At 37.3% G+C, this 14,577-nt stretch overlaps 2 protein-coding genes across 3 annotated transcripts in view; one reads left to right on the forward strand and one right to left on the reverse strand.

The window, feature by feature from the left end:
• Positions 1-203: 203 nt before the first annotated feature.
• On the reverse strand, positions 204-3,986 carry dusp1 (dual specificity phosphatase 1). The gene is made up of 4 exons (XM_082178399.1): positions 3,469-3,986; positions 2,654-2,793; positions 2,325-2,544; positions 204-1,246 (listed from the first exon to the last, which is right to left on the reverse strand). Exons 1-4 carry the CDS (start codon positions 3,869-3,871, stop codon positions 903-905), a joined length of 1,107 nt encoding a protein of 368 aa, XP_082034525.1. The 5' UTR covers positions 3,872-3,986; the 3' UTR covers positions 204-902.
• A 5,479-nt stretch (positions 3,987-9,465) lies between these two features.
• ergic1 (endoplasmic reticulum-golgi intermediate compartment 1) overlaps positions 9,466-14,577 on the forward strand; it is a 30,095-nt gene continuing 24,983 nt past the window's right edge. Inside the window, exon 1 of one of the 2 annotated variants that reach the window (XM_082178425.1) lies at positions 9,466-9,633. In XM_082178425.1, coding sequence (XP_082034551.1) covers positions 9,614-9,633 — 20 coding nt within the window. In that variant the 5' untranslated portion in view covers positions 9,466-9,613. Of the gene's footprint in view, positions 9,634-12,373; positions 12,885-14,577 lie in introns of those variants that run through there. The other variant, XM_082178426.1, reaches the window with a different exon arrangement.

The following is a 14,577-nucleotide window of genomic DNA, read 5'->3' on the forward strand; positions in this document are numbered from 1 at the left end:
TTATAAAATTTAGTTTCGTTAAAATAAATCATGTTAATGACGTCTTTCTAACACACACTGCTATTTGCATCAGTTTTATATTCCTTAATTATTGCATCGTGAAGCATCCGTGATTTTGATGAAAGATGCTGTATAAATAACTATCACTATAATAACCGTCTTCAAATGGTGGCGCTGCAAGAGTTAATGCACTGCACATAAGATGGCATGTATGAAAAAATTTTTATTTGTCAGCAACAAGTATCACAAATATATGAAAAAATATAGCATAAGAAATATATTAATTTAAGTCAATAAATAGTCACACATATCAAAACAGCCTGTAAGAGTCGTTCCTGTTAGTAGTGCTTATGGGAGGACTCTCGGCAGACTGACACCAGTACAGACACATGAGGTATTTCTGTTCGTTTACAAGCAAACAAACGAGACGCCGAATCTTCCACCGTCTCAAGGCTGAGCCCTCACAGACGTGTCGACTACATTCATTGTTCAAAAACAAAACAAAAAGAAGTACTCGTTACGATTAGCACCTTCAAGTCCAGTGACTTCTTCCCATCTCCTCAGAATACTCGCCAAATAAAACAAAAACAGTAACGACATCAACATAAAACAATCCCTGAGCAACCTGTGAGACATGGGGCGTCTTTCACTGCGAACAATCCTGATGATTATCATGATCAAAGTTGGAGACACACAAACAATTAAAAGAGAGACCACTTGGTTTGAGTCACATCAACATTTAAAAGGTTTTAAGTCCACCGTGTTTAAAATACTAAAACAGCCTTGGCTTCGTCTTCAACACGCGATAGTGAGGAGTATCGTTCGCAAGACGTTCCTGAGCCGTAATACTGGAGAGATCACCTCAGGGATCGTATCAATAGTCCTCCTCTTGAGCGAGCGTGTCAGCAGGAGGGAGAGGTAGTGATGGGGCTCTGCAGGAACGAGAGAGGGCTGGCCGTGGCGTGGACGGGGAAGTTGAACACGGTGTTGCTCTTCCCGATCGCAGGGCTTCCCGCGGCCGAGGAGCAGCTGGAGGACGCCAGCACCTGGGACTCGAACTGCAGGAGCTGGCCCATGAAGCTGAAGTTAGGCGAGATGATGCTGCGCCGCTGCTTGACGAACTCGAAGGCCTCCTCGAGTCTGACGCGGTTGGTGCGCATCAGGTACGCCAGGCAGATGGTGGCGGAGCGAGAGATGCCCGCCTGGCAGTGGACGAACACGCGCCCGCCTTTATTACGCACCGAATCTGTGGGAAACAAAGAAGAGCTTCGGTTAAACGCCGTCCGACTCCATCAGGACAGACACTGTTCAATTCAACCTCTACTTTCTGGATTTCAAGCACTACAGAGATCGCACTAATCAAACAACAGCTTTAGGATTTTTAAAACGGCATTTAATCAAATATATTAAATACAAAGTTTATAATGGCTATTATTGTTCAATAAATATTTTATATTATAATGATGATGGGGGTGTATCAGACGGGCTGCGGTGTTAATTATGCGTGAAAATATTGTAATTTTTTTCTATAAAATGAAATTTCATATATTTTGTACTTCAATAAAATCAAGCACTTTTTAAGTACCTCTTCATAAATATGGCTGTTTGCAAGGGTTTTCCAGGACTTACATTTCATAAGTACTTCAAGTACCCTTAAACACTAATTTCATATGTACATGTATATATTGTCTTTCAATAATGCAAGCACTTGTTCATAAATATGGCTGATTTTTCATATGTATATATATATATTTTTCATAATCCAAGCACTTTAAGTACTTATTCATGAAAATGGCTGTTTTCAAGGGTTTTCCAGGACTTAAATAAATAAAAAATCTAATTCAAGCACTTTAAGCACCTTGTACGAACCCAGCCTTATTGATTCCCCAAGCACCCATTAAGGAAACGGGGCAGTTAAAGCGGGCAGGGGTTCGAGTGAGAGGGGAAACACCCCCCCTTAGACAGGCCTGAATACACAATGGGGGGGGGGGGGTTGTTTCAGCACCCCTGCTAAGCGCACTTATCTGATAGGAGGGCGACAGAGACACTACCTTTTGTTCAGGCTAAACAAAGGATGCAAGGCATTCAGACAGAGCCAGTTGCCCCATGAAAGGATCAGGTCACGGCCTGGTGTTATTTGAAAAGGGGGCTCCTCTTTAAACAGGGTGACGTAAGCCTGTCAGGCCCGGGACGTACAGCTGGTCGATTTGGAGGGAACTTTTGAAAAACTCAATTGGGGAATGGGGGTTGGGTCTGCCTGCCTGCCTGAGCTCGTCATACGGTGACATCTGTTCCCCATTTGGTGACGCAAAATGACAACTCACCGATAAATTCGATGGCCTCATTGAACCAGGAGCTGATGTTGGCTTTATGGTTGTCCTCAACGGGAATACTCTTGTACTGATAGTGGTCTTCGAAGTGGTTGGGACAGTTGGAAGAGACGTTAATAAGGGCCGTGATTCCCAACATGTCCAGCATGTCTTTTCTGGAGGCGTGATAAGCACTGCCTAAATACAGGAATGGCAAGATTTCCACAGGGCCACCCTGAAAAATCAAACAAGAAACAAGAAAGTTAGTGGACTGGTTCGATCATGATGAGGTGTATTTATGTTCAGCACAGGTGCTTATGTAAACACGAGTCAGTAGTGATTACCTGGTCGTATAGAGGGGTCGTGCAGGAGGAATCTGCGGTGTTGGGACGGCAGCTGGAGCTCAGAGGTAAACTCAAGCCTTGGGGGGGGACTGGCTTCGTACACATTTCAGGAAACTCAGAGGAAAACGTGTCAAATCCACCTATCAATGGTAAACAGAACTTGTTTGAGTAAAAGTGGGATTTATTTACAAGTGACAACAGATGAAGAAAACATTTGGTCGCAACTTTAAATAAATACACATGAATACAAGCTCAGCTTACGTATTAACTGGTTAAACACTCTTAAAAATAAAGGTTTGTTTAATCTATGATTCCATTGAGAAGCTTTAACATCAAATGCACACTTTTGTTTATTAAAATGTTCTTCCCACTATGAAAAAAATGGATAGTTATCCCAAAAATGAAAGTTCTGTCATCATGTACACACTCTCATGTTGTTCCAAACCTGTATGACTTTCTTTCTTCTGCTAAACACAAAAGATGAGGGGAATCGTGCAGTTGATGGGCCATTGACCTCCATTGTATGGGGGAAAATACTATGGAAGTCAATCGTGCCTCACAACAGTTAACGTTACAAACATTCTTCAGAATATCTTCTTTTGTGTTCGGCAGGATGAGTAAACGTTTACAGGTTTGGACCAACTTGAGGGCGAGTAACTTAAATGACAGATCTTTCATTGTTGGGTGAACTGTCCCTTTAAGAGCTGTATAATGAAAGGTTCTCATGTGGCACCGGAACACCCCTTGTTTTAAACAGTGTAGCTTAGCCTATAATATAGCATTATAGTAGGCAAAGAAAGAAGAATATCTCGTACCTTTAAGGAGGAATACACTTGCTCCACATGGATTGCGACAGAGCGCGGTCACAGCGAGCATTAAAGTCCCGTCTTTCTTCACTTCTCCCATCTCCAGACTGCGGTCATCCAGGAACACGACGCTCTGGTATTCCCCGGACAGAAGCCGGCTCCTGGTGTCCTCGTTGGGCACGATGTGCTCGAGCCCCAGACCCCCTCGGGCCCTCCGGCGCACTATAGTGCTGAAGCGCACATTACTGGAGCCCGAGATATGAGACGAGCTGAAGGAGAAGAACGAGCGGCAGTCCAGAACCAGACAGTCCGGGTCATCATCGCCCTCCAGCAGGTCCCGAAGCGAGGCCGAGTCGATGGTGGACACTTCCATGATGACCATAGTAGAGAACAACGATAGCTCTGAATACATACAGCGATAAAATTCGCTCTTTAAAGTCCTTTGATCGAGATGTATAGTCCCTTGAAGTCGAAGTTCTCAAGGGAAAACTCACAGTTGTTTCTCCGTGTTCTTGTTCTGATTTGAAAAGCGCTGAGCGACGGTTATATATTGCGCTCGCTCCCGTCGGCGAGGGGCGTGGCGTCAGAAGCTCCGCCCCTCTTGGCTCGCGGCCGAGTGAGTTCGCACGTACGTCAGTGCGTTTATCTGATCCTGTCAGAGCCAGTCGACCTCTAACAAACCGAAACACACTGCTAATCCACTCGTTTCCGAGTTTGAGTGTTAGTAATTAATATGATGGTGATTATTAATGTTGTTTTGTTGTTGGGATGGGGGTTTTGAGTGTTAAGTAGTTGATCTTCGACCTATTTCTCAGCCAGGCCGATGTTAGTCATTATCAACATTGCCCAATGTCGCGGTCTTGGCAGATTTAGTAGTTCCCTCTCGTGCCAGTTCCACTTTTTAACTATTTGTCAATGATTTTGTTTTAAATCGTGTCCCAAATGGCTTTACCTTTTAACGCTATGTCATTTTAAATATACATATACAGGTTAAAAAAGAAAGAATTTTCCCTAAAAAAAAAAAAAGATAAATGTAATGCTGCTTTTTAATAAGAAATGATTATGAACACGTCGAATATATGCTATGTTGGTATTCACACTATACCAATATCAATGATGAAAAATGTTTGAGATCATATTGTGTTTCTCTGGTGAAAAGCATGACTAAGTATAATTCTAATCAAACTCATTTTTATCTCGTCATGTTTATATACTAGGCAGGCTAGTAACTAATATGATCATCTCACCATGTATGAAATTACACTGACAGTTGTCAAAAAGAACGAAATGTTTAGAATTTTTCCATGATATTATTGTTGTAATTTAAGATATTATCAAAAACTTTCCTCTTCAGTTCAGATGAATAACAAGATAATTAGTGAACCTGTCATTGTACTCATAAAAGTTTATACTTTGTTTTTATTGTACAGGAGAACATGGTGTGCAATGCCGCGAGAGCAAAGGGAAACCATAAAAGTTAATCACTGTATAGAAACTTGAGGTCTGGTAAATTTCCATTGAAAAACAAACCAGGCTCAGGTGTATATGGATGAGGCCGTGGTGTGAGAGATCTATATTATTAAGACAATACACATATTTTGGCCTAAAAGTCAAAGATGTAGCCTATATAACTTGTTTGCCAGTACTTACATTGTCACAGACTCACATATAAATGTATTTGCCAACCAAGTTGTTGTTTTTTTCTCTGTAATTTGATGTTTTGTATTTCTGGTTTTCCTCACAACAGTGGAATAGAGAGGGGAAATGTTTTATATTTACATATATTATATTTTATATTATATTTTTTATAAGTAGTGCAGTGTTTCTTGACTTGAAGCAATTAATTAAGACTTTTGATTTTTCCCATGCAAATCAAATACTTGTATATCACTCCTTTAAGGTTTTATTTATAAAAATAATTCATTTGTCACAGCTGTCACTTAATATGAAATCAAACATTACAGTTTACAAAAGGTTATTTATTTATTTATTGGTCTTACATTTATTTTTAATACTTACAGCTGGGAAAAATGCCCAAAGATGTTTTGTGATCCTTCTAGAAATTTCATTTGATAATATTTTAATGTGACAGGCTCAGAAGTTAGTTACATATGTGGGTCATGATGTCAGGATTGCATTTCTGAAACTTGAGTCAGGACTCTTGGAGGTTTCCTCTCCAAATCATTTCTTAGGGTTGTCATACAGAAAAAAGTAGTAAGAAACAGTTTTACTGTTAAAACACGGATGAGTCAGCAGAGAAACGCAAGCCACAAGTGTAGACTGAAGAAGAACACTGTGAACTGCATGTGTGAGAAAGAATGGCTCTTAATAACATGTCCTGTTAAATGCATTGCTAGGCTACACAATCAATTATTTGTACAAAATTATATCTAAGGCTGAGAATTATAAAAGTACCTTCCAAAAAAAATCTGAATTTGTATTTACGACTGGCCACAAAAAGACAAAACACAAATAAACAAGAAAGAAATAATGCTGAATTAATCAAAATATAAACGTGAAGCACCCATCTCAAAATCAGGCTAACCATGCAACAAATGATGTAAAACACACATTTCAGCATGTTCTGTTTGTTAGAAAGGGAAGTGAAAGACTGTGATGAATGAGGCATTTCCTTGGTGTAGCAAATGTATACAATGTCATCACATTTACGGACAGAGCTGTCTCCGGGCACCATGGGAAAATACTTGCATGTTCGTTTGCCGGTCATTTTTGCAGATTCTGTATGTCTGGCAGCTGAACTTTCTAGAACGTGCCCAGATATGACATAGTGAAACACTACATGATTCAAGCATCTCATCATTCAAAAACCACGGGGTAAATACTGCATAAAAATATAAGATGATGGAAATGGGCCTAAAACTAGCTTTTTGCCACACCTGCCAATGGCTGGAGAAAATGTACCTGCTATAAATCATTTTTGCTGGCCATGAAACTGTCAAAAACAGACAGTAATGAATGACAACAACATTTTAGATACCAGTGAAAATTCACAATTCTCTCTTCCAATTTCAATACCACAGCTAAAACTAACTAATATAAATTTAAAACATTATAAGTAGACGTACAGAAGTAAACAGTCAGTAATTAAATAAGAACAAATAATCAAATTACAAGCAAAAACACAAATAAATACAATATAACAAAGATCAGGGTTTCTGCAGGTATCTTCAAATTAAATGTAATACTTTTGAGTGCCTTTTTGAATGGCATTTTTTACATTTTTAATGCCATATACGATCCATGACTAACCACGGATATTATATATATATATATATTAGTGCTGTCAATCGATTAAAACAATGAACTCGATTAATATTTTTTTTCTGTGATTAATCACAATTAAAAGGTTTATATTAGTTTATATATTTTATAATGTAATAATTTCACAGTTAATTTAAAAATGATCACTGATACCAATACAGCTATTGATGTCTGGATAAAAATAGCCATACAACATACAGTGTAATTGAATTGTAGGACGTATACATTGAATAAAGTTATCAAACAGTCTGCACGGCATAAATTATAAATGAAATATAGACTAATCCTTATTAAAGCTACAAAAGTTAAGTCAGGAGCAGTGAGTAATTCTCAGTTTACTGACAGAAAGCTTTATTGGCTGCTGTCCCTTTAAGAGCAGCCGCTGCTGTACGACACATCTCACACACGCCTCATTCTCTCACAACTCTTTACATTCATTTAAGATTTTATTTCACTCATTTAAGACTGCTCTTATGTTATGAGGATACTCCACAAAACAGACATTTTGGCATAATTGTGTTATTGTTCGTTCAAGCGCGAAAGAGAACAGTTTTCTGGCGCGCTGTCTGTGCGCACGATAGGCTACTGGCGCACGTCTTTATCTCTCTCTCTCTGTGTGTGTGTGTGTGTGTGTGTGTGTGTGTGTGTGTGTGTGTGTGTGTCACATAGACAGGACATTCACAGGCAGCGCGTTTAAAAGCATTTGCATGAATAAGAGCGGGATCATATAATGTAACGCTACCCAAAGGATGACAAAAATTAACGGATGCTGCGTTTTGTGTTAAACATTTTAACGCGTTAAACTGGACAAAAAAAGAATCGCATGCGTTAACAAACCTATATATCTATTATAGTCAGACTGCATATGAGATTTTACGGCGTTGACTCCCATCTCAGCTACCCAACAAAATACCTTTTTTACAAACGCTGCAAAATCCTTCTTTATTTTGACCACCAATGGTTCGCAACCATGTCCTAAATTGTTTGTTTTCCAGACACTTCTGCTGGAATTTTCACTTTCCCATTTTTCTGGTCTAGTTTTAATACCAAACCGTTTCCGAGTGTTTATCACACTAACCATTTTGCGACAACAAATAAAAAAATGATGAATTATATAGGCTATATTCAAATAAATTGATAATATAAAATTTTCTTAAAAACTATCTAAATGTTTAATGCTTGTTGGATTAAAATGTAATGCTTTGTAATGCCATTTAAGGCCTTAATTTTCGCAAAATCCATTTAATGACTTTTAATGCTTTTAAATGCCCTGCGGAAACCCTGAAAGATACAAATTAAATAACTAATACTTTACAGGTTTTTCAGGTCTTACAGTAGTTTTTAGAATTCAGATACAGAAATGTAATAACGTAAGCAAATGTAAAATAACACTATATACTCTTTACTGTATAAATTAAACATTCTTAAAGTTACTAAAGTTATTCAGTCAAGAGCAGTGAGTGATTTTCTCTTTGTCTTTGTTGTTTGATTAACATTATAAACTCAGACATCAGCAGGAATATTAGGCTGCTGTCCCTTTAAGAGTTAATGCACGGATCTAATACACTGATACACGCGTTTACTTTCTCGCCTGTTTATGTTCCCTTAAGACATAACTGACTATGTTTACTATGTGCTCTGACATAATTGTGTGAATTTGTCGCTCAAGCACAAGAAGGCGTGAGAGAGCTCAGTTTAGTATTCGTGATCTGTCTGAGACGCAGCTTTCTGTGCGAGCGCTTTGGATGCTAGAATATTTAAATTGGCAAGACTTAAACTTTTGTGATGATGCAGCGCTGGCCCGTCAACTGTCCTGAGTGTCGTTCAAGTTTGTTCATGTTCATGCATTGTTAGGATTCATAAAAATATTACCGGCCAACTGGCGAGTGACTGTTTCATAAACTTGCCAACTCAGATTTTTACTCGCATTTGGCGCTTGGCAAGTATTAATTTTAGACCCTCATATGAATACTCGATTCTGATTGGTTGTAAGGGTGCCATTGGCTTGAAGTGAGTGTAATATATCTATAAAATACATATCTATTAACGACAAACAAAAAGTTGTTGGTCAATTAAAAAAATCAGTGCATGTGATGAGACTACCTCAAAATTCAGCTATAAAACACAAGATGTATAAATAGCACACATATTAATTTCCAATATTTCCACTTTCATGTGTAATGCTGGGATAACCCTAACCCTATTAGTCAGTGCTCTGTTTCCTTTCTCAAATAAGTGATTTCTTCTATTTGAGCCACTGTGTGTCTGGAATCGCTGTCATATTATATGTCACAACTTCTGTTGAGTTTCAGCTTGTTGTTAAAAATGATTGCCTTCAATAATCCTGCCGGTTCATGACCACAGTTGTTAAACCACTTGTTTTGGTAATATAAAACTGACTTATTTTCTAAGCCTGGTTATTATTATGAGATGAAGAACAGATTTTAAGTCAAGTTAAGCAGATTTCCAGAACATTCCAGAAGGTTCCCACTATTCTCTGAAAGAGAAAGAACACATCAGCGTCAGATTTACGGTGTTGTTGTTGTTGTAGAAACAATGTTTGACTGTTAGACCACATAAGCGGAAGCAAAAGCAGTTTGAACTCTGTTTCCATGGGCAACGCGTTAAATTTGCACACCACAACTTTATTTCTAAACCGGAAACAGAATCACGCCGCTCGCTTCCCTGTCGACCAATAGGATTGTGCAAAGCGTCCTAAGCGGATGTCACATCCGGTTTGAACAGCCGGCAGGATTGAAGGAAGAGTCAGAAGTAGCCACTTTACTACTTGTGTCGTTTATTTTTAAACACTTTAAGAGTTTATAATACATAATTATAATATAACACACTTGGTTTTAATCGCGCAGTCACAATGACTTTCGATGTGCGGAGGTGAGTAGAGGTTTGAAGCGACTCGTCTTTTCCTCTAATGCATGAATCAAACACGTCCACACTAGACACAACGGTGGTGTTTCAAACCTAACGAGCTGCCTACTTACACAGTGTGTTTGTAACCCAAGCGAGTCTGTAATGCACGGGAATGATGTCTCGATAGGCAGCACACTAGGTTTGTAAGACACAGCCAGTAGTTCACGTGGGGAAACACTTTCTTATTTCTGTATAAATGTTCTTCAACCTGCTCTTGATCATAACTATCTATCTATGAAAAACTGTCTGCTGTCTTTTGGTATTTGATGAAGTTGTAAAAGTCTCCGTACTATCCTAAATCAGTCTTTACAAACACATCAAAGTTTATTTCCAAGCTAAGTTCGTGTCATTTTTCCATTAGACATCACATTTATAAACCATTACTGGTACTTGTTTGACTTAGAACTGTTGCTTTGTTATTGTAAGCTCACTAATTCCTGTTCATACTGGTCACACACTGACTGTATTATTATGCAAATACAAAACAGGACTCACAACATCTGAAAATGACATTCATACATCATTCTGCTAAATTATTAAACGTAATTCTGCTGCTATATCCAAATCACCATTCAATTTTTTTTTTTTTGGCTCACCAAGTCTGCATTTATTTGATCAAAAATACAGTAAAAACAGTGAAATATTATTACAATGTAAATCAGCTGTTTTCTACATGAATATCTAGTAAAGTGTAATTTATTCCTGTGATCAAAGCTGAATGTTCAGCATCATTACTCCAGAAATCATTCTGATATGATGATTTGATGCTCAGTTATTAGTGGTGCTCAATTATTAATAATGGTTCTTATGATCAATGTTGAAACCGTTTTTTGCTACTTAACATTGGTACATTTTATGATACTTTGAAATAAAAAGTATCTTTTGTTAGATTATAAATGTCTTCACTGTAAATTTTGATAAATATAATGCATCCTTACTGAAGAAAAGTACTTAAAAAATAGTGCTGTCAAATTGATTAATCACATCTAACATAAAAGTTTGTAAATGTACACTGCCGTTCAAAAGTTTGGGATCGGTTAAAACATTAAAAACATTAAAATCATCCTAATCCATCATCCTAATGAAGAAATGATGGCAATCCTAATGAAGAATCCACAATCCTAAACTGATTTTAACATTGATAATAATAATGAATGTTTCTTGATCATCAAATCATCATATTAGAATGATTTCTGAAGGATCATGTGACACTGAAGACTGGAGTAATGATGCTTTACTACATGATTACACTTTACTAGATATTCACATAGAAAACAGATGTTTTACATTATAATAATATTTCACAATATTAATGTTTATTTGTATATCAATCAAATAAATGCAGCCTTGGTGAACATCAGTATATATATATATATATATATATATATATATATATATATATATATATATATATATATATACACCAAATATATATTTACAAACTTTTATTTTAGATGTGATTAATTGCGTTTAATCGATTTGACAGTAGTCCAAGTTAAATTTAGCTGTAATTATTATTCGTCACATATTTCTATATATTTCACATATTACATAAGTCAAGATATGAGGAAACTAGTTTAATAACTTTTTTTTTTGTCAGGTGCTGTAATATAATCCAAATTTTTTATGTGTAATAACATGTGTAATTTATTATTCATAATATGTTCCTCAAATGAAGTAAATATAAAAATAGTCCATCATCCTAATGGCCTGGTTTGTCTTGAGACTGTAATATGACGTGGACAGATTCTGGATTCATGGATTGTGTTTCATGTATCTGGACTTTCTAAGGCGGGGGAAAGTTTCAACATATTTTTTCTCCTAGGACATTTAGACAGTTGTTATGTGTATCTTTGAACATCCAGCGTTGTTGTCTTTGGCTGTGAAGAACAATCACACAGAGCATGTGCAGATGTAGGACTGCGAGTGTCGCAATATTGTGTCATAATACTTGAATATCGGTTGCTACGGCGACGACACAACCTTGTTTACAGTCAGGCCTCGTTTTAGCTCGTCTGTATAATAATGAAAGTGACCGAGGCCTGAAGTAAACCGTCAGCATGCAGGGCTTCCTCTTTAGACACACGCAGAGAGTGGTGGTGTTTGCCTGAGAATACACTCATATAACCCTCCTGCGGTGTAACACACACTTTACCACAGCTCGTTCCTGTCAGCTGACCTCACAGTACCACAACTGTCCAAGCCAATCTGTAGTAATCCAGAAGATCATTGATGAAGCGTTACAGAACAAGAACACATGATGTGCAATAATTCTGTCTAAAATATTAGGGGTGTAACGAGACCCTCATGTCACGATTCGATGCATATCACGATATTGAACTCACGATACCATATTATTGCGATAATCCAAGACACATGATTAACAAAAAATTAACTGTTGATTAAAATGCTAAATTTGGTGTTACATTGAGTGTGTAAATGAATAGTCTTGGACTTGGTGCTGAAACCCAAAGCACAGACAATAGAGACGAATAACAATATTCATGATTCTGAAGCTGAAATACTTAATTATTGTAGATGAATATGCTTGATCTCTGTCACTGACTAGAGATTTAAAATAATGTCGGACACTTTTACTGGTGACATCAGACATCTGGCATTATCAGGACACGCACATATTCCCCCAGCATTATTATACATTATATTCAACATTATATATAGTAGTTTAATGTAGTGCTGACACAAACTCTGAAAACTTGAATTTTTCTCACATATTAATTTTTATTTTGGGTGAACTACACACAATACATATTGTTGCATTTTTATATTGCGATATATTGTGACACCCCTATAAAATATACAGTGTTGAATCTGCCCCTTTAAAACATGTCCGATAGACGCTAAAGCGTTCTCTTCATCCTGGGATGCTTTCATAAACGCATGGATGCTACACACGTATTCCTGCTTTCCCAGTTTGTAATAATAATATTTTGGCACATATTTTGGTTGTGTGATAACATGTGTTTGTTGCTGTGGACAGTCGTGACGTATGGCGTCTCAGAGCAGCTGTGTGTATATATCCGAGCCTCGGGGAACGTGTAAAAGTTCCTCCTGTTGTGCAACACGCTTCTCTGAGCTGTGTGCAGCTGTGCTGAGAACCAGAGGGAATCCAAGACGCCAGACTCGTTTTACTGCTATACAAGTGAAGAGATGAACATGTTTGTAGACTGAGAGGGTTTTGTACACTCTTGAGGGTAAAGGTTCTTCACCGGCATCTACAGCTGCTTCTACGAACGCCATCTAACGCTTAAAAGTAACATTTCAATTCCTATTATCGATTCCTTTTGAATGCATTTTCTCTTTATATGCATTTTAATATGATTTTAAAGCATTCAAGCGCACGCTGTTTCCTCAGAGCATGCACACTGTAAAGTGCGCGAGACTGAACTAAGTTGTCTTCCGCGTCTTTTTGCACGTGAATGGTCAAATACAGGCAAAAATATCCCTGTAAACAAAGTGGGTTATGTCTTAAGTGAACGTAAACAGTTGAAGTAAACGCATGTGTGTCAGTATACTGGATCTGTGCAGCTCTTAAAGTGACAGTAGCCTAATAAACCTGCTGTCGTCTCTATGATAACAGTAATCAAACAACAGAAGAAAACTGTTCTTGACTGAATAACTTTTGTAATTATTTTTGTAATGTGTATTTTATTTATAAAGTGGCCTGTTTTTTTACATTTGACTACAGTTTCTGAACCTGAACACCTGCAAATCTTAAAACGCTGTTTATTTCAATCGAATCTTTGTTCAGTTGTATTTATTTGTACGATTAGCAATTTCTTGTAAACTGAGTGTTTAATAACTTTTAAGTTTTTAATAATGCTTGAAATTTGTATTAGTTAGGCTAGTAGTTTTTTGTGATGGTATTTGTAAACTTTAGGCAAAAGTTTCTTGTGTAAGTGTTCTTTAGCCTGTTGAGTTGTGTTCATGATATTCAGCTACAATGAAATTTAGAATAAATGTAAATGATATTCAAGTTTTTTTTGTTTTTGTTTTTTTTACCTCATTGGAATTAAAATAAGGAATCGATGAAAATTTAAACGATACCCAACCCTAATTTCTACTTGAGCTTATTGGTTCGGTTACAAATCATTCTTATAAACTGTCTTAAGCAATGAGTTCGGTTTGACTCGGCGGTGGTAAAGTGGCTTATGTTTCCATGAAGAATCTCTAACATCCAGGGAACCTTTCAATTGTACTAAAGATTCATTATAGTGGAAAAAAGTTCTTTAGATTATTCAAATGTTCTTCACACTAAGAACTAAACCTGATGTCACTAGCCGCGTTTCCGTTACATTTTTGCGATATTTTTTTAATGTCGATAAAAAACTGTTACGAAATGACGCTGTTTCCATTAACCGATGTTATGCGACTAAAACGTCATATGTTTTTCTCTCACGATAAATCATTCCATACATCATGGCGACAGATGTTAGTAGGTTTACATATATCTCAGCCACCGCACTAGCCATTATTGTTAATGGAAGGAGACGTATGCGTGTTATTCAAGGCAAGGAAGTCCTCTTCTACTGAGAGCGGCTCATATGAGGAGTGTCTGGGTGTTTCTCCCTCATTTCTGCTTCAAGCTCTTGATAAACTGTGGCATTTCTCTGTTCAGTAATCCAGTATTCCCGAGATACTTTTGTCTTTTATGAGTTTGACACAGAAATCTGTCTCGTCTTTCTGTCCAAACACACCGCGCCGCCTTTAAAGAATGATCATGTGACTTTTCAGACACCAGGTGACCTGTAAATGAGAAAAAACTGTTTCCATTTCAGTTTTGCTAAATACTCCTTTTTCGAATTGCCTGAAAAACCACCTCATGCGAGCGTAAAACTTTTGTGCGATATATGGGAGTTTTTGCGAAATTAACGTGTTTCCATTGGA

This window comes from Leuciscus leuciscus, assembly GCF_965113295.1.
Source record: "Leuciscus leuciscus genome assembly, chromosome: 8".
Classification (NCBI taxonomy): Eukaryota; Metazoa; Chordata; class Actinopteri; order Cypriniformes; family Leuciscidae; genus Leuciscus; species Leuciscus leuciscus.